The 22,409-nt window shown below is 42.4% G+C and overlaps 4 protein-coding genes across 6 annotated transcripts; all 4 read right to left on the bottom strand.

Moving 5' to 3' along the window:
- Positions 1–319: 319 nt before the first annotated feature.
- On the bottom strand, positions 320–2,903 carry LOC124997656 (keratin, type I cytoskeletal 13-like). The gene is made up of 8 exons (XM_047571545.1): positions 2,404–2,903; positions 2,074–2,156; positions 1,495–1,651; positions 1,244–1,405; positions 1,035–1,160; positions 847–921; positions 608–756; positions 320–520 (listed from the first exon to the last, which is right to left on the bottom strand). Exons 1-8 carry the CDS (start codon positions 2,839–2,841, stop codon positions 436–438), a joined length of 1,275 nt encoding a protein of 424 aa, XP_047427501.1. The 5' UTR covers positions 2,842–2,903; the 3' UTR covers positions 320–435.
- A 5,085-nt stretch (positions 2,904–7,988) lies between these two features.
- LOC124997658 (keratin, type I cytoskeletal 13-like) lies at positions 7,989–13,342 on the bottom strand. 2 transcript variants are annotated; one of them, XM_047571550.1, is made up of 8 exons: positions 11,944–13,342; positions 10,679–10,761; positions 10,422–10,578; positions 10,187–10,348; positions 9,717–9,842; positions 9,144–9,367; positions 8,907–9,059; positions 7,989–8,235 (listed from the first exon to the last, which is right to left on the bottom strand). In XM_047571550.1, exons 1-7 carry the CDS (start codon positions 12,292–12,294, stop codon positions 8,927–8,929), a joined length of 1,236 nt encoding a protein of 411 aa, XP_047427506.1. In that variant the 5' UTR covers positions 12,295–13,342; the 3' UTR covers positions 7,989–8,235; positions 8,907–8,926. The 2 variants fall into 2 exon arrangements, with proteins under 2 accessions (XP_047427506.1, XP_047427505.1); XM_047571549.1 differs by having other exon boundaries at positions 7,989–8,238; positions 11,944–13,340.
- Positions 13,343–13,745: 403 nt separating this feature from the next.
- On the bottom strand, positions 13,746–16,688 carry LOC124997660 (keratin, type I cytoskeletal 13-like). The gene is made up of 7 exons (XM_047571552.1): positions 16,250–16,688; positions 15,646–15,728; positions 15,002–15,158; positions 14,736–14,897; positions 14,367–14,492; positions 14,064–14,284; positions 13,746–13,912 (listed from the first exon to the last, which is right to left on the bottom strand). The coding sequence occupies exons 1-7, from the start codon at positions 16,634–16,636 to the stop codon at positions 13,831–13,833; spliced, it is 1,218 nt and encodes a 405-aa protein (XP_047427508.1). The 5' UTR covers positions 16,637–16,688; the 3' UTR covers positions 13,746–13,830.
- Positions 16,689–18,833: 2,145 nt separating this feature from the next.
- On the bottom strand, positions 18,834–21,653 carry LOC124997653 (keratin, type I cytoskeletal 13-like). 2 transcript variants are annotated; one of them, XM_047571541.1, is made up of 7 exons: positions 21,147–21,653; positions 20,841–20,923; positions 20,487–20,643; positions 20,223–20,384; positions 19,851–19,976; positions 19,534–19,757; positions 18,834–19,045 (listed from the first exon to the last, which is right to left on the bottom strand). In XM_047571541.1, exons 1-7 carry the CDS (start codon positions 21,588–21,590, stop codon positions 18,868–18,870), a joined length of 1,374 nt encoding a protein of 457 aa, XP_047427497.1. In that variant the 5' UTR covers positions 21,591–21,653; the 3' UTR covers positions 18,834–18,867. The 2 variants fall into 2 exon arrangements, with proteins under 2 accessions (XP_047427497.1, XP_047427496.1); XM_047571540.1 differs by having other exon boundaries at positions 18,834–19,048; positions 21,147–21,652.
- Between the last annotated feature and the right edge of the window lie 756 nt (positions 21,654–22,409).

Genomic DNA, 22,409 nt, shown 5'->3' with positions numbered 1-22,409 from the left:
CACTGTCAATGAAACCAGCTGAAAGTCAGACACTGGTCACGGCAGCGTGGTTGGAGTTACACCTCAGATAGAACGTTTCATTTATTCAGTGTCAGTGTTTATTGTAGAGTTTGGTTGAGTTTGAACTGGTCACTGTTTCAGCTTCAGTTCAATTCAGTTTTACTGAGTATCATTCATTATATCAACTCTCTTTTCTCTCTGTCTTCATTAAGACTCAGCTGTAGCCTCTAGTTTTCTGTGGATCAATATCTAATGACTGACTGGGAACCACTGACTGATTAGTTGAACCTCAGTAAATGAAGACAGACACACTTGGTACTGATGTGGACTCTCATTTTATTGTCACGACAGATTCTCTGACGGGGAAGAAGACACAGTGATTCTGATTGGCTGTCGTCGTCTGCAGCTCCTCAGCGGGGCCAATACCGAAGAGGATCAAGCGGAGGTGGTGGAGACCGTCCTCCCGTTAACCTCTTCCACCACTGTTACGACCCTCTTGCCTGAGGCGGAACCGGTGACACTGCGGACCATTCAGAAGACAGAACAGCTGAGTCTCCACGTCTCCTTGTAGCTTCAGGAGCATCGACTAAATCTGTTTCAGCCTTACCTGGTGGCGCCCTCTGCGTCCAGAAGCCTTCTGTACTCTGCGATCTCCAGCTCCAGCCTGGTCTTGATGTCCAGGAGCATGCTGTACTCGTGTCCCTGGCGCTCCAGGTCGGCCCTCAGCTGCACCAACTGTTCCTCCAGACACGTCACCTGCAGGCCGAGACACGTTCACAGGTGAAACTAAGCTCCATGCTCTCATTGCTTGGCATCTGTGTCATATCGGCTCACTCATAGTCTTACCTGCGCCTGGAATCCACACAACCTTGCAGAGTAGCGGTTTTTTGTTTCAGCGAGGGTTGCCTCCAGAGACGCTTTCTGCACAGTAAAATTAAATTAGCAAAGCAAAGCAAAACACAAAGTCTGCCAGCATGGTCCACTCAGGTCAGAGAATTTAGAGCAGATGAACCGAAAGCTCATGTGATGCTCACCATGCTCAACACGGACTGCAGCTCGATCTCCAGAGACTGCAGATTGCGTTTGACTTCTGTGACCTCTGTCCTGGATGTCTGCAGCGTGGTGGTCTGAGTGATAACCTCCTTGTTCAGCGCCTCTGTCTGCAACAGGAAACACACACTTTAGTCCACGCAAAGCTACAACGTGAAGGTGAAGTCAGCAGGAAGTGATGTCATTATGGCACCTTTGCCTGGAACCAGGCCTCCAGTTCTCTCTGGTTCTTGGCGGTGACGGATTCATAGTGCTCCCTGATTTCAGCCATGATTTTGTTGAGGTCTTCTGCTGGTGCGGCGTCCACCTCCACGTGAACCTGGCCGGTCATCTGTGCTCGCATGGCCGCTAGCTCCTGCAATGGACAAATCGATTAGTTTTCTAGAGAAAACACTGTTTTTTTGTAGAAACTCCACAGGTTATTTGCTGGTTTGCTCAGCTGACCTCTTCGTGGTTCTTCTTGAGGAAGATCAGTTCCTCCTTCAGGCCCTCGATCTGCATCTCCAGGTCGGTCCTGGCCAGAGTGAGGTCGTCCAGGACTCTCCTGAGCCCGGCAATGTCGGCCTCAACTGACTGACGCATGCACAGCTCATTCTCGTACCTGCGGACGGAAGGTGACAGGTGAGACCATAAATATCAACCGTCGCATGAATAAAGACAATAAAAGGAGCACGAGAGAATCATCAGAAATTAAACTAATGATTAGTTCTGTCTGCCCCTAAAATCAGTGACACATTATATACATGATTCTGCAACCGAGTCAGAGCCAAAGCACCGTCTCAGATTTTTAAGGCAGTGGAACCTTGAGCTGCACGATCAGACACGACCGTTAATCTCTACGTTCAATCTAACCTCAGAACTACACTTACATTAGTCACTCAACTGTCACTCATGTTTCTTATCGCCTGAATCTATGTTCTTGTGGTTTCTCCGACAACAGTCTAATTATCAACAGTCTAATTATCTTTGGTTGGTGGTGGTTTATAAAGGAATATTTCTGCCTCTATAGTTACTGGTTCTCACTTTGTCTTGAAGTCTTCAGCAGCCAGCTGAGCATTGTCGATGCTCAGGTGGACGGCTCCGTTGACTTTGATGGCTTCTTGAATCTGCAGAAAGGAAGTTAATTCGACCATCACTGTTTGGTACTTCAAACTTCCTTCAACGCTGCTAAGTTGTAACAAACTTTATAAAGAAGAGAATAAACTCAAACGTCATATTAGAATTAACATAAAAACAGATTAGCAGAGGGATCTCTTTGGGTTTGATGTGCAAAATCTTCTTGTGTTGCTTTAAACTATAACTGTGGTTTATATATTTTTGCCTACACCTGCCGAATGAGGATTAGGGTTTTACCTTGGCGGTGATTTCTGCGATGGTGGCGAAGAAGGCGCTGGAGTCCCTGGCTGCAGGGCCGACCTTGCTCTCCAAGAACTGCTTGATCTTCAGCTCCAGCTCGGCGTTGGCCTGCTCCAGAGCGCGCACCTTGGCCAGGTATGAGGCCAAACGGTCGTTCAGATTCTGCAGGGTGAACTTCTCGTTGCCGATGATGCTGTCTTCCACGCCACACACGCTGACGTTGCCGAAGGACGAGTAGCCACCACCGAAGCAGGCGCCAAGGCCTCCTCCCATGGAGGATGAGGAGGAGATGCGTACGCCACAGCCTCCGGCCCCACCATACACGCTGCCAGGCCTCATTGACACCCGAGGACCGCCGCAGAGGCCGGCCATGGAGTTGCTGGAGGCCCCCCTGGAGGTCCTGATGGAGTGGGATGTAGAGATGATTTTGGCCATGATAGATGCTGTGGTTCTGCTGTGGCTGGAGACGACACAGAGAGGAGAGTGAAGAGCAGCGTGTCCCTCCTCCTATTTAAAGCTCAGGGAGCAGTTAGTCACTCAACACATACCGACACGGCAGGCAAGGCTGGGGGCCAAGTATGAGCGCAGCAGGGCAGGCTACATGAGGCGTGTCAGGGATGGTCAAGGAAAACAATAACGGGCTCTATCGATCAATGGCAACAAATAAGTCTCAGCCACCCCCAGGAATCTTGTGACCTTTAAAGGATAATTAGTAAAAAGATTGCTAAGCAGAGCTGTCAGAACAGTAGGGTAAAGTTTAATTAAGACATCATGGCCCCTCACGCAGATTTAACGTCTTAAAGTTTCAGGGCTTAAGTGAAAGCTCATGTAAATGTGAGCAAACTCCCGTGAAATGGGAGAGTGAGTTTCAAATTTCACAAAGTGCAGCAGATGGTTAAGGACCGTAGTTTAAATCACACATCCTGCAGAACATCAGATTGAATGCTGCTTCAGTTCAAGCTTCCTCAGACATTAGTAAATTTGATTTAATAAAGTTGTGCAAATGAGTAACTGAGTTGTAGCACAAGAGAAAAATCCATGCACTCCTTTAACCTCGTTTCCAGTGTCAGTGCAACTCATTGAGGATTTAGAACGGACTTGTATTAAAAGGCGACGGCTGCCCTAAACTCCACACTGATCTAAAACATCAAAGTGACACCGTTTCCATGCCGGCTTATCTTTTTTCACCTCTTGCCGCTGTGTGTTCACAGAATTGTGTTTTATGTAATGGGGCAGAGATTAGGGTATAGAGTAGGCGTCAGTCCTGAATGTACACACGGGTAAAGATTATGAGCATTAGTACACAGAAAAAGCAGATAAGATAAAGTTATCTGCACTGAAGTGAACATGGAAAGTGACTGAATTCTTGTAATTCTGTGGAGATGTGCAGAGACAGAGATAACAGTGAGATAACACGGCTTATCAGCTCTGAAATAACTAAGCCCAGCGGATGTTTTCATTTTATGACAGAAACACTCCTGCAGCAGTGATTGCAGCCTGTGCATATGTCAACTCTAATCTGCTTGTGTGCATTAGATCTACACAATCATCATTATTGACCCAATATGTAGGGTGCATTTACATTACAATAATTTTCGGTTAAATAAGAACATTCTGCATCCCCTCTACTTTTCCTCCATAAATCCCCTGTTTGAAAACTTTGAGCGCGGAGCATTCATGACCTCTTCTCCTCATTCCAGCTCGAATGAAACCACACACCCAGCTCGCACCGTCCCATCACTCATCAGCGAGGCTTAACAGCTGATCACGCCCTGATTAACTCTACAAACATTCCCTTTTCACAAGATGGGTTCAATAAAATCCTGCTGAAACCGCCTGCCTGCCTGCCCTGCTGCCATAGTTGAATGTTAACAGACCTGTTTCTACGCCCAACACTGCAACTCATTCACTGTGCTTCGACAATGACAGCCGTGATGGACAATCGCTCACCTGTCATCTCCGATCCGCCTTGAACATCGACCCGATCTTTCTGCAAACTTAACCCGGGTCACAGCTCGTTTCCAGCTCTGCTCACCCGTAATTAACCAGATGGAGAGGAGTACAGCAGCAGCTCTTTCAATAATCAGCTGACAGTTTATTAAAGAAGTAACATGATTTAGACTAAATGACAACCTGCCAAACAAAGACTGTCAAACTGGATTTTAAGCCCTTGCTGACAAGTTTCTACATTTGGAATCAGCTAAGTTTCTACAGTAGAAACTGCAGTTTGCCACTTAAGCTAGTCTTACTGATAGAAGTTAGTATTAGCTTACATTACAAACCTGATGACCTAAGCTATTCAATTCTGTTTTGTCAGTGTGGCGAAACTCCTTTTTCTCACTTTTCCTGACATTGCCTGCACCAACAGTACAAAGGCCTGTGCTGTGCACTTCAACTTTTTACACGTTTGATTAACTTACATTAGTTTGATATTAGGAAAAACTGATTTGTGTTTTCTAATTAATCCACGTATATATACTCATGGGAGAAGGCTCTGTTAGCTGCTGGAGCTAAAAATAAAGAAATGAAAAAAAGACACTATAGTTAATACTATGTAAACTGTCAATGTTGTTGAATTTTTTGCTTCACCTAACACCTGTGTAACCGGTATAATTCTTCTGTATGTTATTTTTTGAGAAGGAGGGAGGAGATCATATCACTGCTCTCAAGTGTCTTTATTACCTCTCCCACAGAGCACAAAGGCGCTAACGTAAAAAACATGCAACATAGAAACGTACTTGACGATGAAGATTAAACAAAAACAGTAACTCACATGCTTCACCTCCCTCAAGTGAGCCCTTAAAATAATATTAGCTCACCTCATCAGGTATGTAAACGAAAATAAATAAGTAAGAATATGTTTTGTGTAGTTATACAATCGTATGCCCTTGTTAGATTTGTTACACTTGTGTCCTGTAGATTCACAGCAGAAAGAAAAGAAAGAAAATGATTAATTTCATAATGAAGATGCCATAAACTGGTAGACTTCGTTGGACGTTAAGCTAACTGCTACTACATTAAACTAATATGAGCTTCTAATGTGACTTTATGAGACATCGAGGCTACTTAGACAGATTTTATGTTCCGTTGCCTCCTTTTGCAGCTTAAAAGAAACATTAAGGGCCAAAAGAAACCAACATCCATGTTAGCATGCTATATAATAATAATGCATTGGTTTTATATAGCGCTTTATTCATGAGATGCTCACAGAGCATGCAGATGAATGCATTAGTCGTTTGCTCTCACAGTCACACCCTGGTGGTGGTAAAATACAGTTGACCTTTCGTTTATTGGGCGACAGTTCTACCTCCAGAGCTACTGCCACCCACAAAGCTACAGTATGTTGCCAAAAGTGTTCGCTCGCCTGCCTTTACACGCATATGAACTGAAGTGACATCCCATTCTTAATCCATAGGGTTTAATGTGACGTCGGCACACCCTTTACAGCTAGAACAGCTTCATCTTTCATGGGAAGGCTTTCTACAAGGTTTAGGAGTGTGCTTATGGGAATTATTGACCGTTCCTCCAGAAGCATATTTGTGAGGTCAGACGTTGATGTTGGCCAAGAAGTTCTGGCTCGCAGTCTTCGCTCTAATTCATCTCAATGGTGTTCTGTCGGGTTCAGGTCAGGACTCTGTGCAGGTCAGTCAAGTTCTTCCACATCAACCTTGCTCATCCATGTCTTGATGGAACTTACTCTGTGCACTGGTTCACGGTCATGATGGAACAGGAAGGAGATGGAACATCCCCAAACTGTTCCCATAAAGTTGGGAGCATGGGATTGTCCAAAATCTCTTGGGATGCTGAAGCATTCAGAGTTACTTTCACTGGAACTAAGGGGCCGAGTCCAGCTTCTTAAAAACAAAACCACAACATATCCCCCTCTCCGTCAAACTTCATACATAAAACAGTGCAGTCTGACAAGTGCCGTTCTCCTGGTAACCGCCAAACCCAGATTGGTCCATCAGTTTGCCAGATGTAGGATGGTGTTTCGTCACTTAAGAGAGCGTCTCCACTGCTCTAGAGTCCAGTGGCGGTGTGTTTAACACCACTACATCCAATGCTTTGATGCACTTGGTGATGTTTGGCTTCAATGAATCTGCTCAGCCATGGAAACCCATTCCATGAAGCTCTCTACGCACTGTTCTTGAGCTAATCTGAATGCCACATTAACTTTGGAGGTCTGCAGAAGGCTGGTGACCTCTGTCATTTTACGTGTCTTGACAATTCATGGCTGAGTTGCTGTTGCCCAAACACTTCTACGTTGTTATAAAACCACTGACAGTTGACTGTGGAATATTTCGTAGAGAGGAAATTTCACGACTGGACTTGTAGCACAGGAAGCACCCTATCAATCATGGTACTACGCTGGATTTCACTGAGCTCCTGAGCACAAACCGTCCTTTCACTAATGTTTGTAGAACCAGTCTGCATGAATAGGCGCTTGATTTTATACACCCGTGGCCTGTGGAAATGACTGGAACAGCTGAATTCAGATATTTGGATGGGTGAGTGAATACATATGTCAATATAGTGTAACTTTAGCTTCCTTCATACACAAGTAACAACTGTTTTAAAGGTTGAAAGATGGCACATTTGCTTGTTGAATGTGTAAAGAAATAAGGTAATGTTATCTGTCCACGAATGCATTCTTAAATAAATGTCATGGTGAAATAGTTTAAAGACAGTAGCAGAAATATGTCTTTATCCTGATATTTATCTCCCCTTCTCTTCTCCAACTCTATCTGCAACTCACTAATGTTGACTTCACACTTTCCACCTTGACAGAATTCACCGCCCTTATTCAGAAATAAAAGCTCTCCACCTGCAACCTGCCAAAAATTATTATTTTAACTTTACAGTCTATGTTTTAAACACATCTAACCTGTAAAATACTGTAAAATAACTATTTTATGAATGAAGCATTAGTCGGCACTCAGGAGCCTATTGAAATTTCTATTAATTGTCAGTAATCCATAAAATCACAGCATGACGCCTACTTTTTGACCTTTAATTGCATTTGTTTCTGGTATTTGTGCAAAACCTCGCAGTGTTGTTATAGTGAATTATTACTACAGTGGAGTATTACTACTTTTAGTTCAGTAAAATGAAGACAGCTGTGACTATGCGTTTGCAGTCTTCGCTCGTGTCACCTGGAGGCAGTGTTGTGCAACACCTCATCTCAACCCATCTTCTATTACTGCATATCCTCACCAGGGTCTCTTAATCCACATAACAGTTACATTACAAGTATTAAAATTGTGTAGTGTCAGGCCCACGCATAAATATCTGGGTGGGGGAGGCAGAAGTTTTAGAGCCCAAAGGTACCTGTTCAAAGGTAACTGCTAACTTTGTTTGATTATTCGTACTGATCACAAAATTTGAAATAAGCTGGTGGCAGTCGAAGATGATGCATGAGGTAATGAAACTTTATTAAGTTTTTGGAATAATTTTCTTCTTCCTATGTCTTTTTTTTTTTTTTTTTTTTTTTTTTTTTTTTTAATGTTTCTTTATCTTGTTTTTAACCCAGATGCTGCCCCTGCTGATCATGAGCTCTAATATGGACAACGGTGAACAAAACCTTTTTATTTACTGTCTTATTTAATATTCTGTCAGACATTATCAAATATAGACAAATAGTTTCCTCATCGCCTAGTGAATAAATAATTACACATTTCGGGAGTGAAATACAACCTCAGCAGCCACAGACTATATAACTTCATTTTAATTAAAAGCAGACAGATTCGATTTACTGGATCCGGATCTGGATCTGGTCCTGGTTTGGTCAGATTACTTTTTACAGGTGATGTCTTGGTGGCTTCGAAGATGCTGCTGAAACAAATGAGAAAGAAAATGACCAGTTCATTATCATTATCTGGTTCTTTTCTTAGACTTTTCCAAGATTTAAGTCCAACAATTGCAGTAACTTTAATTGTTGTTTTATTCTCCTGTATTCAAATATTATAATTGCTTATTTTATGCTTCAACCTATCTTGCTAATATATGTAAAACCTCTAAAAATACAACAAAAATACACATTTATTTATAACAAAATGCACCTTAAGTATTAAAAATAAAAACTAGTAATAATAGCTGATAGTTGAACATGTTATTTAACACTAACTTAATGACCAACTGCAGCTAACAGCTGTACTGTGTGCTATTATACTAGATGTTTTTGTGCCTCAAAGCTGTAGTGAATTTTATTTTATTTCTTCTTTTACAAAACACACTTGACGATCCTTCAGCATATTATAAATATAGAAATACAATAATTAAATGAAAAATATTGTGTCAAATCAGTAAAATATCAAATTAATTTGATCTTTTCAGTATAAAAATTGTCAATAAGTCAGTCAGAACTGGAAATTGGAGTGCACTGGATTTTTTCTTTCAATATACAACAATTTAATCATTCTCTTGTGCATTTATTGGTTTTATTATTGTTGGTTTATTGTTTATTGGTTTTATTATTGCTTTCTTAATTTGAACTTGTCAACCTGTGGTCGTCTGCAGCTGTTCAGCCGGAGGAGGAGCAGGAGGATGACGAAGAGGATGCGGAGGACATCACTCTCCCATCAACCACCTCTTCCACCACTGACACCACCAGTCTGGTGGTGGTGGTGGTGGTGGTGGTGGGAGAGGTGCAGACACTGTAAGCCAATCAGAAGACAGAACAGATAAGTCGCTCGTCACCTTCTAGCTTCAGGCTCATTGGTTGAATCTGTCTGTCTTACCTGCTGGTGGCCTCTCCTTCCAGCAGCCTCCGGTACTCGCGGATCTCCATCTCCAGTCTGGTCTTCATGTCTAGCAGCACCTTGAAGTCATGGCCCTGCTGGCCCAGGTTTGCCCTCAGCTGAGACAGGTGCTCCTCCAGAGACGTCACCTGCTCCTGGTGCACGGCCAGCATGACTCCGTAGCGTCTGATAGTTTCATCCAGAGTCGCTTCCACCGCGCCTTTCTTTTTGTAAGATGGAGGACAGAGTCAACAGGAAGGTGACCATCTCTTTCTCTTCGCAGCTTTCACAGTATTTTAACAACAAAGCAGCAGATTGATCAATACCAAAATATTTCTGTCTTAACTAAAGATTTGTAATGAAATAAATGAAAAAATATTCCAAAACATGAAAAAATGAAAAATGAAAACATGAAAGCTAAATAAAACGTATAAAATGACTATAAAAAGGCTATAAAAAAACAATGTAGGCGTTGGAAGGGTCTGTTCTGTTTTTAATGTTTTCTATGGGTTTATTTTTATATTTTACTGAATGCAGAAGAATACACTTATCACGAATCACATTTTCTCTCACCTGGCTGATCTCTGCCTGCAGTTTGATCTCCAGACTTTGAAGAGTTCGTCTGAACTGTCCAACCTCAGACTTGGACGCCTGCAGAGTCTCTGTGCTCTCTTCCTGCACTGTGTCCAGTTCCATCATCTGTGGATGGGAGGTATTAGTGTTGTTATTGGTAGCATATGAGGACTATATGAGGACTTCAGTTTCAGATAATAAGACAGAAATCATTTAGGGGGGCGAGGAGGAGGACTTTTGTCATTATTTTATTTTATTATGTAAACTAAACAGTAAACAGAATGTGTAAACTGAAGAAATGTTTATATGACCAAAGAAAATTATTTTCAACTTAACCATAGAAAAAGCTTATAAAACTTAAAACAGCAGTAAAATGTAGAAACAGTAGAAAAAGTGGTGGCTGTGGTTGCGGTTGTGGTGTTTGTCTGTAGGGGGCAGCAGTGAGCAGGTTCTGGTCTCTGTGTTCTCACTTTGGCCTGCAACCATGCCTCCAGCTCTTTGCGGTTCTTGATGGTGACATTCTCGTAGTGTTTTCTCATTTCAGCCAGGACGGTGGACAGGTCCTCTTGAGGAGCAGCGTCCACCTCCACATTCACATCAACCCCCATCTGCGCCCTGAGAGCCAACAGGTCCTGCAAGAAGACATGATTACACTGCTGCCTTTTTTACTTCCTGGTTTTGTGTCTGTCTGGTACTGGGTCTCACCTGCTTGTGGTTGTGCTTCAGCTGTATTAGCTCCTCCTTCAGACTCTTCAGTTGCAGCTCCATGCGGGTTCGCCTTTGAGGCTCCAGGTCCAAGGCTCTCCTTATCATGGTGACATCTGCCTCCTCCAACTGACGCAAGGCCAGCTCACTCTCAAACCTTAAAATTAATGTCACAATCTCACCTAAGTGTTACTTTAAAAGGACAAACTCACAAAGCAGTGGATTTAAGAAGGCACACTAAGCATAAATTCACTCACTTGGCTCTGAAGTCATCGGTGGCCAGTTTGGTGTTGTCAATGGTGAGGATGAGGGCTGCGTTTTCACAAGAAGCGGTGATAATCTGAGCAGAGGAGGAAAAAAACTGCTGTTTGATAAACTGATTTTATTTGATTTAAATTGGGGCAACTTTAACATCTACAAACCAAAACAAACAAAAAAAAAAACAAACCAAGAAAACAGTAGGTCTGAGTGTGGTACCTTGTGGCCACCAGGTGGCTCCAAACCCCGCAAATTTTAATAAACTTTTTTTAAGCAAATAGTTATCGTGTTGAATTTTACTTTAACTTTATTCCTTTATTTACAATGTTCAACAAGGATTTTAAAACATTTTTTGGCCACTGAAAAACCTCAACAACAGGGCTTTCATTGGCAGATGGGATCCATATGGTGAGAGTGTTTAAATACGCTACTTATATATTAAATTAAAGACCTTAAATATTAGTAGTAAACATTAAATTCAGTATTTCAAATTTCAACATTACGACACAAATGACCAATGATACACAATGCTTCAAGATGTCGATCTTGAAGCATTGTGTATCATTGGTCACATGAGTCGTAGTTGATACCAACTGTTGACACCTAACACCCCCACCCTTTCATTAACAGACCAGTTTGTCTACTCTGCACTCTGTTTCCATCCCCTGATGTTGACAGATTGTTTGCATCTCAAACATCGTCCACTGCAAATATTGGCTCTGTGATCACTGACTAACCTTCCCATATGGAAGTGACATTTAAACACAGCCCAACATGAGCACAGGGTCTTTAAGAAGAAACTTGAGATCTAAGTTTTAATTTAAAAAACAAAACAAAACACTGAAACCCTTGAATGCAATGTTTGTTTCTTAAAAGTACAAAAACACAACAAACCCTCTAGTTTCACTCTTTAATATCAATATAAGTTGGAAATGTTGTTCTTCCAACTTGTTAGAAATAAGTTGGTGAGATGGAAATAGCGCTATAATATGTAATATAAACTGCTTTAACTATCTATCATGTGTTGTATTTATATGTCCCATTTAGTTTCTTCTTTGATGAAATCATATCTTATGTATCAGTGTTTTACATATTCATCACCTTTGTTGCTGTGGTGTTCTTTTGATCCCAAGCCTTTTTATTGTTGTTATATGTGTATTTTTATGTGCCGATAAATTCTCTTCAATAAGAAAAGACACAACCTGCCTGACCTTTAATCCACAGGACTGGCCTTGTGGACACCTACTACCTGGAGTATTCTCACCTGCTCCTGCAGCTCCTTGATGCGGACGTTGAAGCTGGTGAAGTCCTGCTTTAAATGGACTCTTTTCTCCAGGTACTGCCTGATCTTCAGCTCCAGCTTAGTGTTGGCCGCCTCAAGGCTCCGCACCTTCTCCAGGTAGGAGCCCAGACGGTTGTTCAGGTTCTGCATGGTGGCCTTCCCGCTCATCTCTGCGTGTTCTGTCCAGTTTGAGCTGGGTGCCTTGGAGACACGCACTCCAGATCCTCCAGCTCCTCCATACACGCTGCCAGCAGCACCCACCCGGTGAGCACAGTGGACGGAGCTCCTCATGGGGGTGACCATGTAGCTGCTGTGGGTGGAGAAGGAGGTCATGGCTGCTGGTTGTCAGCTGTGAGAGGCGAGTGAAGAGCTGCTTTGCGGTCGGCTCCTGTTATTTCTCCAAAGGAGGCAGGTCTCATGGGCCCGGAGAGCAAACAGGTGAGGTCCTGCAGGTCGGGTAGGTTTATTTTCTGTGTATCACAGAGCCTGGGGCCCATGTGTCTCCAGACTGTGTCTCAGAAAGTCCTAACGTCTGCAAGGATCAACTGAAGACGGGATCCCATCAGTAGCTCCAATGTAGTCACGATGAGATGATTTCACGATGGGATGAGTTAACTGTTTTATGTTGAATTCTGAAGTCTCAGCTTGTTCCAAATCCAGTTTCACATCTCCTTTTTAAGGAACCTTTATTCACACAAACATATTCATATTTTAATAAGAGAAACCAACAGTACTGACAAAACACTACAAGAATGATGAGGGGTCCTTAGTGCTTTTCAGGCCAGGGACCCACCAAACTGATGGAGAGATTATGTAGGGGCCCCCTTCCAATTATAGGTGCGTTTTGTAAAAATACATTATTATTATCATTTTGCATTCAATATTAAGCTATTCAATTAATACAGGTTAAAACGTGCAACAGTACGGTGGACGTCCAACTGCCATAAACATACATACTTTTACCTTTAAACATAGCTAAATGTAGTAGGGACAGTGAATCACCAGTCATTTTGGCTTCAGTAGTTGGTTGATGAGAGCGAGCTGCACTGTTAGCTTCTCTAACCTCGATTTATCCCTTCACTAAAATGTGTTGGATTCATGTAAATGTGCATTTAATCAAATTTAAATTTTGGAGGAAAATTAAAAAAAATATTGTTTATATACTATTTAGATTGTAACACAAAGAGCTTAGTTCACCATTTAATGTATGTGTTTAAATTTTCTTGAGACCCCTCAGATCAGAGTTAGGACCTGTTGACAACCAGAATGTGGAAATAAAACAGCTCAAAGTTAAATCAGCAAATTAAATCTCACACTTGATTTTTTTATGCTGTTAATTTTCTAAATGTCCTGTTTCACGTGGGGCCCCCTGTTGTCACAATAGACCTGTCCTGCTAATCCACTCAGAAGCAGCAACAGATATCCAGTCAGACTCTGTGGGTTTAGTTACTGATGTTTAAATGGTTTGCATTTCAAGATAAAGCATGGAATTCCTCCTATTTTATCTGCCTTTAATTAAATTAAGTTTTCAACTTCCTTCCACAGTCCAAAGATATGTTTGTTAGGTTTTTATTAGGTTGAAGTTCATTTCAAATGTCTTTGTGTCTCTAACTTTTCTTGGAGGAAAAGTCCTACTGAAAGCAGCTTTATAGTTTTTCACATTTAACTCTCTGCACTGTTGTTAAATTAACAGTCAGAAATACCTTGCATTCAAGTTCTTATTTTGGTTCATGATTAAAATACCATTTTATATAAAGACAACGAAACACCAAACACACATGATGGGCAGTTCTTCAGAAATGTTTTATTTGTTTAATTCTGAGAACGGTTAGCTTCTGTTGACGGATGTTTCTTGCTTGACTTCATCTACTAAGATTCAGAGATGACCTTTCCGTCTTCGGTGATCTCTTGGGTGACAATCACCACTTTACGGGTTGTAGTGGTGGTTGTGCTAGGAAAAGAAAATCCACAATTATTCACCTATCTGTGTAATTTCAGTAATGAATATACAAATATACAGATGACAGGTACATAATACTGACTACTGACTCTTAATTTTTGATTGATTATAATGTTATCCTAGTTTGGGCTTGTCGGCTCACCTGGTCAGCTCTCCATCCAGCAGCCTCCTGTACTCTGCAATCTCAATTTCCAGCCTGGTCTTGGTGTCCAGCAGCACCCGGTACTCTTGTCCTTGACGCTCGAGGTCACCCCTCAGCAGAGCCAGCTGTTCCTCCAGAGCTGTCACCTGCCTCTGGTAACCTGCCAGCATGCTGGCGTACCTGCCCTGGGTGTCGGCAAGGGTTCCTTCCAGAGACGCTTTCTAAAGGGGAGAAGGAACTGCATCAGTATATTCAGAGAATCCGTCACTGAAGAAAACCGTCCATGAAGTTGTTGAAACCCACCATGCTGAGCTGTGCTTGGAGCTCGATCTCCAGACTCTGCATTGAGCGTTTGACCTCTGTGACCTCAGAGCGTGACGTCTGAAGAATCTCTGTGCTTACAGCAACCTCCTTGTTGAGGTCTTCAGACTAGAAAAACAGGAAAAAGTCAGAAAACTTAAGACTTCATCAACTTAAGAAAGCTCATAAACCAACACATACACAGATGACACTCTACTGTTCCTTCAAATAATTTTTTTAAAGTTGGATTGTCGTCATTAAAAAAGTAATTAAACTGTTTAGTCATTCAATTTTTTTTTTTTTTTTTTTACTTCAAGTGTAGTTCCTATTATGACCACTGGGTACCTCCGTCTCTTAAGTTGCAATATTCACCTTGGCCTGGAACCATGCCTCCAGGTCTCTGCGGTTCTTGGCGGTGACGGTCTCGTAGTGTTCTCTGATTCCAGCCATGACGGCGGACAGGTCCTGCTGAGGAGCGGCGTCCACCTCCACGTTCACCTGACCACTCATCTGGGACCTCAGAGCCAGAAGGTCCTGTTGTAGAGCACATCGAGATTGACAACAAATTCATTAATGTCTCCAGTTATTGTAAATCAGCTTTGCTTAATGCCATCCTTCTTTCATAGTTTCATGCTCACCTCCTCATGGTTCCTCTTGAGCTGGATGAGCTCCTCCCTCAGAGCCTCGATCTGCATCTCCAGGTCAGATCTTCCCAGTGTCAGCTCATCCAGGACCCTCTTCAGCCCGGTGATGTCAGCCTCCACGCTCTGGCGCATGGCCAGCTCATTCTCGTACCTGCACACCAACCGAAAACAGCTAAGTTTCAGAGAGACTGTCTTCCATTCATATTTATTCCTTTAGGACCTTTAGTAGTTATGCGGTTTGTGACTCTTAATCAAAGGGTTGGTGTGGATGGTCTCTTCCAACAGTTGCCATTGGTTTGTTTTAAACAAGACTACCATTGTTCTCCAATCACAAGCATGTAGCTTTAGTTGATTAAAGTTAAACAAAATCTTTCAGAATATCTACCCCGAGCTGTTAAGATTAGGACTGAATTCAGAATTAATCTAATGCTTTTTAAGATCATCAGGTTATTAAGTTGAGCTGCTGCTTAGCTTGGCTTAAGGTAGCATATGTTAAGAGATGACTTAAAATGCTAGGTATTTAGGGACTGACCGAACACTCAGGAACACAGCAATTAAATAAAATTATACAGGCATACAATAAGGCCAACAATAATAGTAAATAAAATGTTTAAACCAACAGGGAAATGTAAACTCACTTGACCCTGAAGTCATCAGAAGCCAGCTTGGCGTTATCAATTGCCAGGTACAGAGATCCATTTGAGCGGGTGGCGATGAAGAGCTGAAAATAAAAGAAGTTAAGCTCAGTAAGTCTTAAATCTAAAGATTTGTAGAAGCATTATGTCTAATCCTGAAATTGTAACAAGCTTGAGCTTCTGGGCGTGGCTGCAGTTTTATCATGAAATAAGGAAATGTTAAGTAAAGTAAGAAGTAAACTTTATTTTGGAATTGGTTGCCCCAGTTCTACTTGGTCGTGCGTTGTAGAACTGGTTGAATAAAAGATAAAAATATGCAAATTAAAGTCAAATTCCCATCTTTGTTTCAGTCCTCATGTAAAACCTCACTGTGCTTTGGGTGTGGCTGCACCTGCATCCTAAAGGAAACAGTGGCTCACGCCACAGGCCTGAAGGCTGGGATTCAGTTTCAGTTGCCTACAATCTTTGTGTCGAGACAATGGAGGCATCTTTCTTAGTACTTTGACATCGCCTCACATTTCTTTTGTGCCTCTGCTCTCATCTGTACCAATGCCACAGAAAATAAAATAACAAAAAAAAAATGCTTAGAACCAGAGCCTGGCCTCACCTGGTCCTGCAGGTTGCTGATCACGGCCATGTGTGCAGTGCAGTCGTGGCCTGTGGGTTTGGTCTTGCTCTCCAGGAACTGCCTGATCTTCAGCTCCAGGTCAGCGTTGGCGGCCTCCAGCTTGCGCACCTTCTCCAGATAGGTGGACAGACGGTCGTTCAGGTTCTGCATGGCCATCTTCTTGTTGTCAGAGATGTCGATGGCATCGGCGAGGTTGAAGCCTCCTGAGGATGAAGCAGATGCACCTGCTCGGGAGGAGAAGGTGTTTGCAGCGTTCATGCTGGAGATTCTGACCCCGGCTCCTCCGGCACCACCGTACACGCTGGGGGATCTGCCGGAACCCAGACGGGCCACGCTGGAGTAGCTCACGCTTCTAGAGTAAGACATGGTGGAGATCTTTGCCTGCTCTGGATGGAGACGAGGAGAGAATGCAGGGGAGGCTGGAGTGAGCTGCTTTTATGCCTCTTGAAAGTGGGGGAGGGGTTCAGGTGGCCTGCTTGCCTGGGGGCAGGAGAATGACAAACAGAACAGGAATTTAAAGTACACACATGGCGTACCATGATACCGCCGTCAGCATCACATCTTATCTGAAAATGTCTCTGAAGTGACTCCATCAATATGTTTTCCTCTCCAGTGAAATCTATTCTTTTTCTAATCTCATTCTGATTTGACACTGGGACCCTCCTCTGTTTAGAGACACAGAGATTCTTGTCGTCATGTCCCAGCCTGTCTCTTGTTTCTCACCTGTGTGTTGTGTGGGCCCTCTCTGCTCTCGTATTGTGCAACCAAACAATGAAATGCTCTTCACTCTAGGCCACTACTTCTGTAATGAAAGTAGGAGGGGACATTTTTTAAAATGAAACCAAGAAAATATAGGTGGTAAAAAAGTAATTCGTACGCGAGGAAGGTTTTTTGGACAGTGTGTGTGTGCGCGTGTGTGCGTGTGTGCGTGTGTGCGTGTACATACGTGTCAGAAAAACCTGTTCAGTGTGGCAGTAAAATAACATGCATTCCTGAACGACACTTTGTTTTTCTTTTGACTCAGGTTATCTAACATCTACATGTTCAAAAGCAGGTTCTTTGCAATGCGAGTGACTGGCTGATCCTGTCCCTCAACACTGAGACGGATTAAAGCAGTTTTTACACACTTAATGTAGTTAAGTGAAAAGATAAAACAAGTAAAATCCTGTGTTTGAAATGTTTTCTTAGTAAAACACCAGCATGCAGACACGCCACCTCCACAGCACTTGACTGATACTACAGAATCTTTATCTAATTTGACGAAGTCATCTTAGTTCGTATAAACCCGTCACGGCAAATTGATTGTTTTTGCTCTAAACAATCCTGATTAGGACTAAGGACTAAGACTGTTTGTGTAGTGAAGACTGAGGTGAGTAAAGGTTAGTGATCTGTTTGCTCATGAGCCGTTTTCCAGGAGTAACTTGTGAATGCTGGATTAAGGCTAAGTTAATGATAAAGTTTTGGAGGAGTACTCGTCGAGTGTGACATGCTCTGCAACAGACTGACTGGTATTTCTTCTGCTTCCTGCCCTGGTTGGGTGTTTTACTCACAATAAACCTGTTTTTACGACCTGGGGTATCAACACAAACGCCACATGCAAATCTTTGCTGGTTAGTTTAGTGTATCACAAAGTGGAAGATTAACTCTCTCTTCTGCTTTATGTATTTGAGTGAAGTGAACGTGGAGATGTGTCTAGTATTAGACATGGGCAAAGACAAAAGCCTTCCATCCTAGGTGGCGCACGTGAGCTAAAAGGAATGCAAAGATCCTGCAGGGTCTAAAATGTGTGTCCTCTTTTTCTAATAATGTCACCCAATTTTGTGGATACCTAACACAGTTTTGACATGAGAAGAAAATGCAGCATATTTTGGAATTTTGCAAGTCTGGGATATTTTTGTAAAATAACAACATTTTTGTCTTTGTCCCGCTGAATGTTGATATTCATTACAGACCACTCTCTGAAACCTCTGCAAGTGAATGAATGACGGAAGGAAACAGAGAAGAGGTCCCACAGAAACATAGTTGGACTGTGTGTACTCTGCTGGTGTAACTTTATTGCATCCAACTTTTTTCAGTTTTTGTTTCCGGAGAGATCCCATTAATCTTTGGCTGTATTTTGCACGCTGCCTCTTAATTGGCCACTTTTCTGACATTGTGATTTATTCTTTTGCCTCACAGTTGTTGTTTTTCCACTTAGCTTCACTATGAGCCCATTTGCTCAACTGGTTCATCCTGATCTTATTCAGTCTTTTTGTTTTCCACCCTTCCATTCACCTCACATCCTCTTTGCACTGACAATCACACAGAAACATGTTGCGTCCAAGATAATATTGACTAGCCTGTTATTATTATTAATATCCAGTTATAAAGTTGTTAGTTATAATGTTAGAAATTCAAAATTCATGTTAAAAAGTCAAAGTAGTGAATGTTGATGCTGAACTGAAATGAGAGTAGGCATCCTTTCTTCATGATGCACCACCTGATGGTCATTACAGAAACTGCAGCATCAGACACTTGAATTCAGAATGAATTGAAGAATGAACAGAAGACACAACAGACAATGTTTTCTTTTGATGTACCTCAGCAGACTTTTATTTTTATTCTTGTTTCTCTGAGAGAACCTTCTCCTGGAGCAGTTCCTCAGTCTCTGTGGAGGAGCTCACCACCTCTCCATCTACCAACTCCTCCGTTATGATTATTTTTTTGGTGACTATAGAAGTGCTGGATGTGGAGGATTCAGGGGGGGCAGAAATGCTGATGCTGCTGCTGTTGCTGCTGCTGCAGGAGGACAAACAGGACATTTAGATTTGATACAGATTTGATGGCTAAATTCAAATAATATTATCATCACAGTGGCTTCTCAAGAAAGAACAAAAGATACCTGAGACTAAAATTGGATAAATCATCAAACATCAGAAATGTCTAAAGGAAAAAACACAATCTTTCTTAAAGTTTAATTACTTTCATAGCATTTTATCAGATGCTTTCTGATATAAGGCAGTTATCTGTAGATATTTTTTCATCCAAATATACACTTTAATTTTCTTGCCACCACCTTTATGCAGATGACACAGTTCTGTTCTTGTCAGTATTGTTATGTCATTGCTGATTCAATGGCCACATTGAAAAATGAAATTTGACAAAATGTTAAGTGATTCTATGCTTTGCATAACATTTTTTTATCTCCTGCTGTCAGACTCCAGTCTAAATATTTGAAACTTTTTTTTTTTTTTTTTTTTTTTTAAAATAGAAAGACTTCTCACCTCACAGAGGCTTCTCCATCCAGCAGCCTCCTGTACTCGGCAATCTCCATCTCTAGTCTGGTCTTGATGTCCAGCAGCATCTGGTACTCTTGTCCTTGACGTTCGAGGTCGGCCCTCAGCTGTGTCAGCTGATCCTCCATCATGCTCACCTGATTCTGATAACCTGATATTTGCATGGAGTACCGGTTCTGCGTCTCAGCCAGTGTGCTCTCCAACCCTGCTTTCTGCAGCACATAGAGAGATGGCTCATTATTTTAGTGTGTTGTCTCAGAAAAACAGTGAATAAAAAAAGACATCTTCTGTGCTGTTATGTTTACCATGCTGAGCTGAGCCTGTAGCTCTATCTCCAGGGCCTGTAGTGTTCGTTTGAGGTCTGAGATCTCTGATTTTGTTGTCTGGAGAGTTACTGTGCTGGTGACGACTTCTTTGTTTAGTTCGTCTGACTGTGGAGGAACAACAACAGCATGGTCACAACATGCAGAACTATTCATTTATTCAACCACACTACATACAATACACTAAGTTTAGTAAAACAATAGCAGTAATTTTATTTATTCATGTTATAATGGCGACTTCTTCTTCTTGTTTTTAAAGTCATATGTGAGCACAAAAACGACTAATCTAACAGAAAGTTTTCGAAATTTTCTGTGTGCACCAAACCAACGTAGAAATAACAATCCTGTTCTCACCTTGGCCTGGAACCAGGCCTCCAGCTCCTTTTGGTTCTTTGCGCTGACAGCTTCATACTGCTCCCTTATTTCCTCTATGATCTTGGTGAGGTCTTCTCCTGGAGCGGCGTCCACCTCCACGTTGACCTGGCCACTCATTTGGGTCCGCATGGATAGCAGCTCCTACAGATACAGAGACAAAACTCTAACGTGATTTAAACAGCCCAGATCCTATTGAACCCCAAACCAGACCCCTTAAACAAAAGATCAAAAGAGATCACTGACCTCCTCGTGGTTCTTCTTGAGGAAGATCAACTCCTCCTTCAGACCCTCGATCTGCATCTCCAGGTCGGCCCTGGCCAGAGTGAGTTCGTCCATGAGTTTCCTGAGCCCAGCGATGTCAGCCTCCACCGACTGGCGCATGGACAGCTCGTTCTCAAACCTGTAGGGAACACAAAGGTTCTCAGTTATCCAGGTCATATTATATCCAAAACACAGCTGAGACAAAGGAGTTTCTGGATGATGTTTTGTGAAACATTAGGAGGACTTAAATTATACCTCTATCTCATTTATTTTAGAAATTTGAAATGTTTTAAGAGATACCTGAAGTTTTTATCAGTAAAGAAGTAATTCACTCACTTAAGCCTGAAGTCATCAGAGGCCAGCTTGGCGTTGTCAATGGAGAGGTAGAAGCCTCCGTTGACTTTGGTGGCATCCTGGATCTGGAAGATGAAAATGGACATCCATTTGAACAAACTTAAAATTAAGACCACACTACTGTGACAATTTAATGTGAAGACCAAAGAGTTGAAAAACACCTTCACTGAGAGAACACATTAATGAACAATTTAATTTAACAGGAAAATAAGAAGAAAATAAAGATGATGCTGAGAGTGCACACATCTTCCTGTTGGTGGCCACATGACTAAGCAAAGTTGAGCCTACCTTTCCCTGGAGCTCTGCGATGGTTTTAAAGTAGGCACTGTAGTCTTTGCCAGATGTAGCTGTCCTGCTCTGCAGGAACTGCTTGATCTTCAGCTCCAGGTCAGCGTTGGCTGTCTCCAGGTTGCGCACCTTCTCCAGGTAGGTGGCCAGGCGGTCATTCAGGTTCTGCATGGTGACCTTCTTGTTGGCTGAGATGCTCCCGCTGTCGACGCCACCGTCACTGCCGCCGCCAAACCCGAATGCAGCACCACCTGCTCCACCTGCACCACCACCGTAGCCGAAGCTATAGCCAGCTCCACCACCTCCACCACTGCTGCCACCATACATGGACATGGAGGAGCTACCGGAGGACATTCTGACAGAGCCTCCGATGGCTCCAGACATGGACCTACTGCTGCCCATGTAGGCTCCACCGCTGGACCTGGATGTTCTGAAGGACATCATCTTTATTTGTGGTGAGGATGAGGAAGCTGTCTTTCTGCTTCAGCCGAAGAGTAAAAAGTGTAGAGTACAGAGAGTCTCTGACTTTTATACAGGGGAGGAGGGGGGAAAGATGGTGAACTTGTGCCAAGTCTGGGAAGACACACCTGACCTTGTTAAACAGCATAAAATGTAATAGTTTTGGGTGTGTCTGAGAAAATTTCACTTCACTTCATTATCGATCTGTGCACTAAGGGTGATGGAAACGCTGCAGGGCCAGATCAGTTTAATACATGGAAAGAATTTTGATAAAACCACCTTTTCACTGCAGGCACAAACAAAGCAGCAGATTGTGTTCAGTGGGGGGTATGCTGGCTTAAAGAGTAAACCACTGGTTTGACCACAATGAGCTGTTCAATCTTGAGCAAACAAAGCTGACAATAAGAGGAGGAGGAGCATGTGGTTATATTGATTTCGGGTCAGTAACACTATTCAGAGGTAGAGTTAAAACCCTAGAGGGGTCTTAGAGGGAACAAAGTTCCTCAAGAACCCTCTAGATATCTTGAGAGAGATTTTCCAAATATTGCGAAAAAATAACCCAAAACTGAAGCTGGAGATTAAATCCTCAATTAGTTCACAAATACAGCTTTTCTTTTCAAAATGGGTGTGTTTATCAGTATAAAATCATCAGACTCATTAATGTGTCACCACATGTACAGTGAAGACATGCATCTTTAATGATTTGACTATAAAGAACTTGGGTGTATCTGTGTGCTTTGCTGCTGCAGGCGTGTTCCTATCATCTCAAACCACTGATTGCAGGCTGCAGGGAAAACTAACAGG

The sequence above is a fragment of the Mugil cephalus genome, chromosome 20 (genome assembly GCF_022458985.1).
Source record: "Mugil cephalus isolate CIBA_MC_2020 chromosome 20, CIBA_Mcephalus_1.1, whole genome shotgun sequence".
NCBI lineage: Eukaryota > Metazoa > Chordata > Actinopteri > Mugiliformes > Mugilidae > Mugil > Mugil cephalus.
This window is presented reverse-complemented; position numbering and strand designations above follow the sequence as displayed.

What these genes read in the sequence shown, in the direction of transcription:
- LOC124997656 (XM_047571545.1), bottom strand. Translation starts at nt 2,841, where the DNA reads ATGGCCAAAATCATCTCTACATCCCACTCCATCAGGACCTCCAGGGGG. An exon ending in AGGCCTGGTTCCAGGCAAAG is followed by an intron (nt 1,161 to 1,243) that starts GTGCCATAATGA and finishes TTCCTGTTGCAG; the next exon opens with ACAGAGGCGCTGAACAAGGA. An exon ending in TGTGTGGATTCCAGGCGCAG is followed by an intron (nt 757 to 846) that starts GTAAGACTATGA and finishes CTCGGCCTGCAG; the next exon opens with GTGACGTGTCTGGAGGAACA.
- LOC124997658 (XM_047571550.1), bottom strand. Translation starts at nt 12,294, where the DNA reads ATGACCTCCTTCTCCACCCACAGCAGCTACATGGTCACCCCCATGAGG. An exon ending in ACCGATGACTTCAGAGCCAA is followed by an intron (nt 10,579 to 10,678) that starts GTGAGTGAATTT and finishes ATTAATTTTAAG; the next exon opens with GTTTGAGAGTGAGCTGGCCT. An exon ending in TGCAGGCAGAGATCAGCCAG is followed by an intron (nt 9,368 to 9,716) that starts GTGAGAGAAAAT and finishes TCTTACAAAAAG; the next exon opens with AAAGGCGCGGTGGAAGCGAC.
- LOC124997660 (XM_047571552.1), bottom strand. Translation starts at nt 16,636, where the DNA reads ATGTCTTACTCTAGAAGCGTGAGCTACTCCAGCGTGGCCCGTCTGGGT. An exon ending in TCAGCAACCTGCAGGACCAG is followed by an intron (nt 15,729 to 16,249) that starts GTGAGGCCAGGC and finishes TTTTATTTTCAG; the next exon opens with CTCTTCATCGCCACCCGCTC. An exon ending in TCAAGAGGAACCATGAGGAG is followed by an intron (nt 14,898 to 15,001) that starts GTGAGCATGAAA and finishes GCTCTACAACAG; the next exon opens with GACCTTCTGGCTCTGAGGTC.
- LOC124997653 (XM_047571540.1), bottom strand. Translation starts at nt 21,590, where the DNA reads ATGATGTCCTTCAGAACATCCAGGTCCAGCGGTGGAGCCTACATGGGC. An exon ending in TCGCAGAGCTCCAGGGAAAG is followed by an intron (nt 20,924 to 21,146) that starts GTAGGCTCAACT and finishes TTCATCTTCCAG; the next exon opens with ATCCAGGATGCCACCAAAGT. An exon ending in TACAGGCTCAGCTCAGCATG is followed by an intron (nt 19,758 to 19,850) that starts GTAAACATAACA and finishes TATGTGCTGCAG; the next exon opens with AAAGCAGGGTTGGAGAGCAC.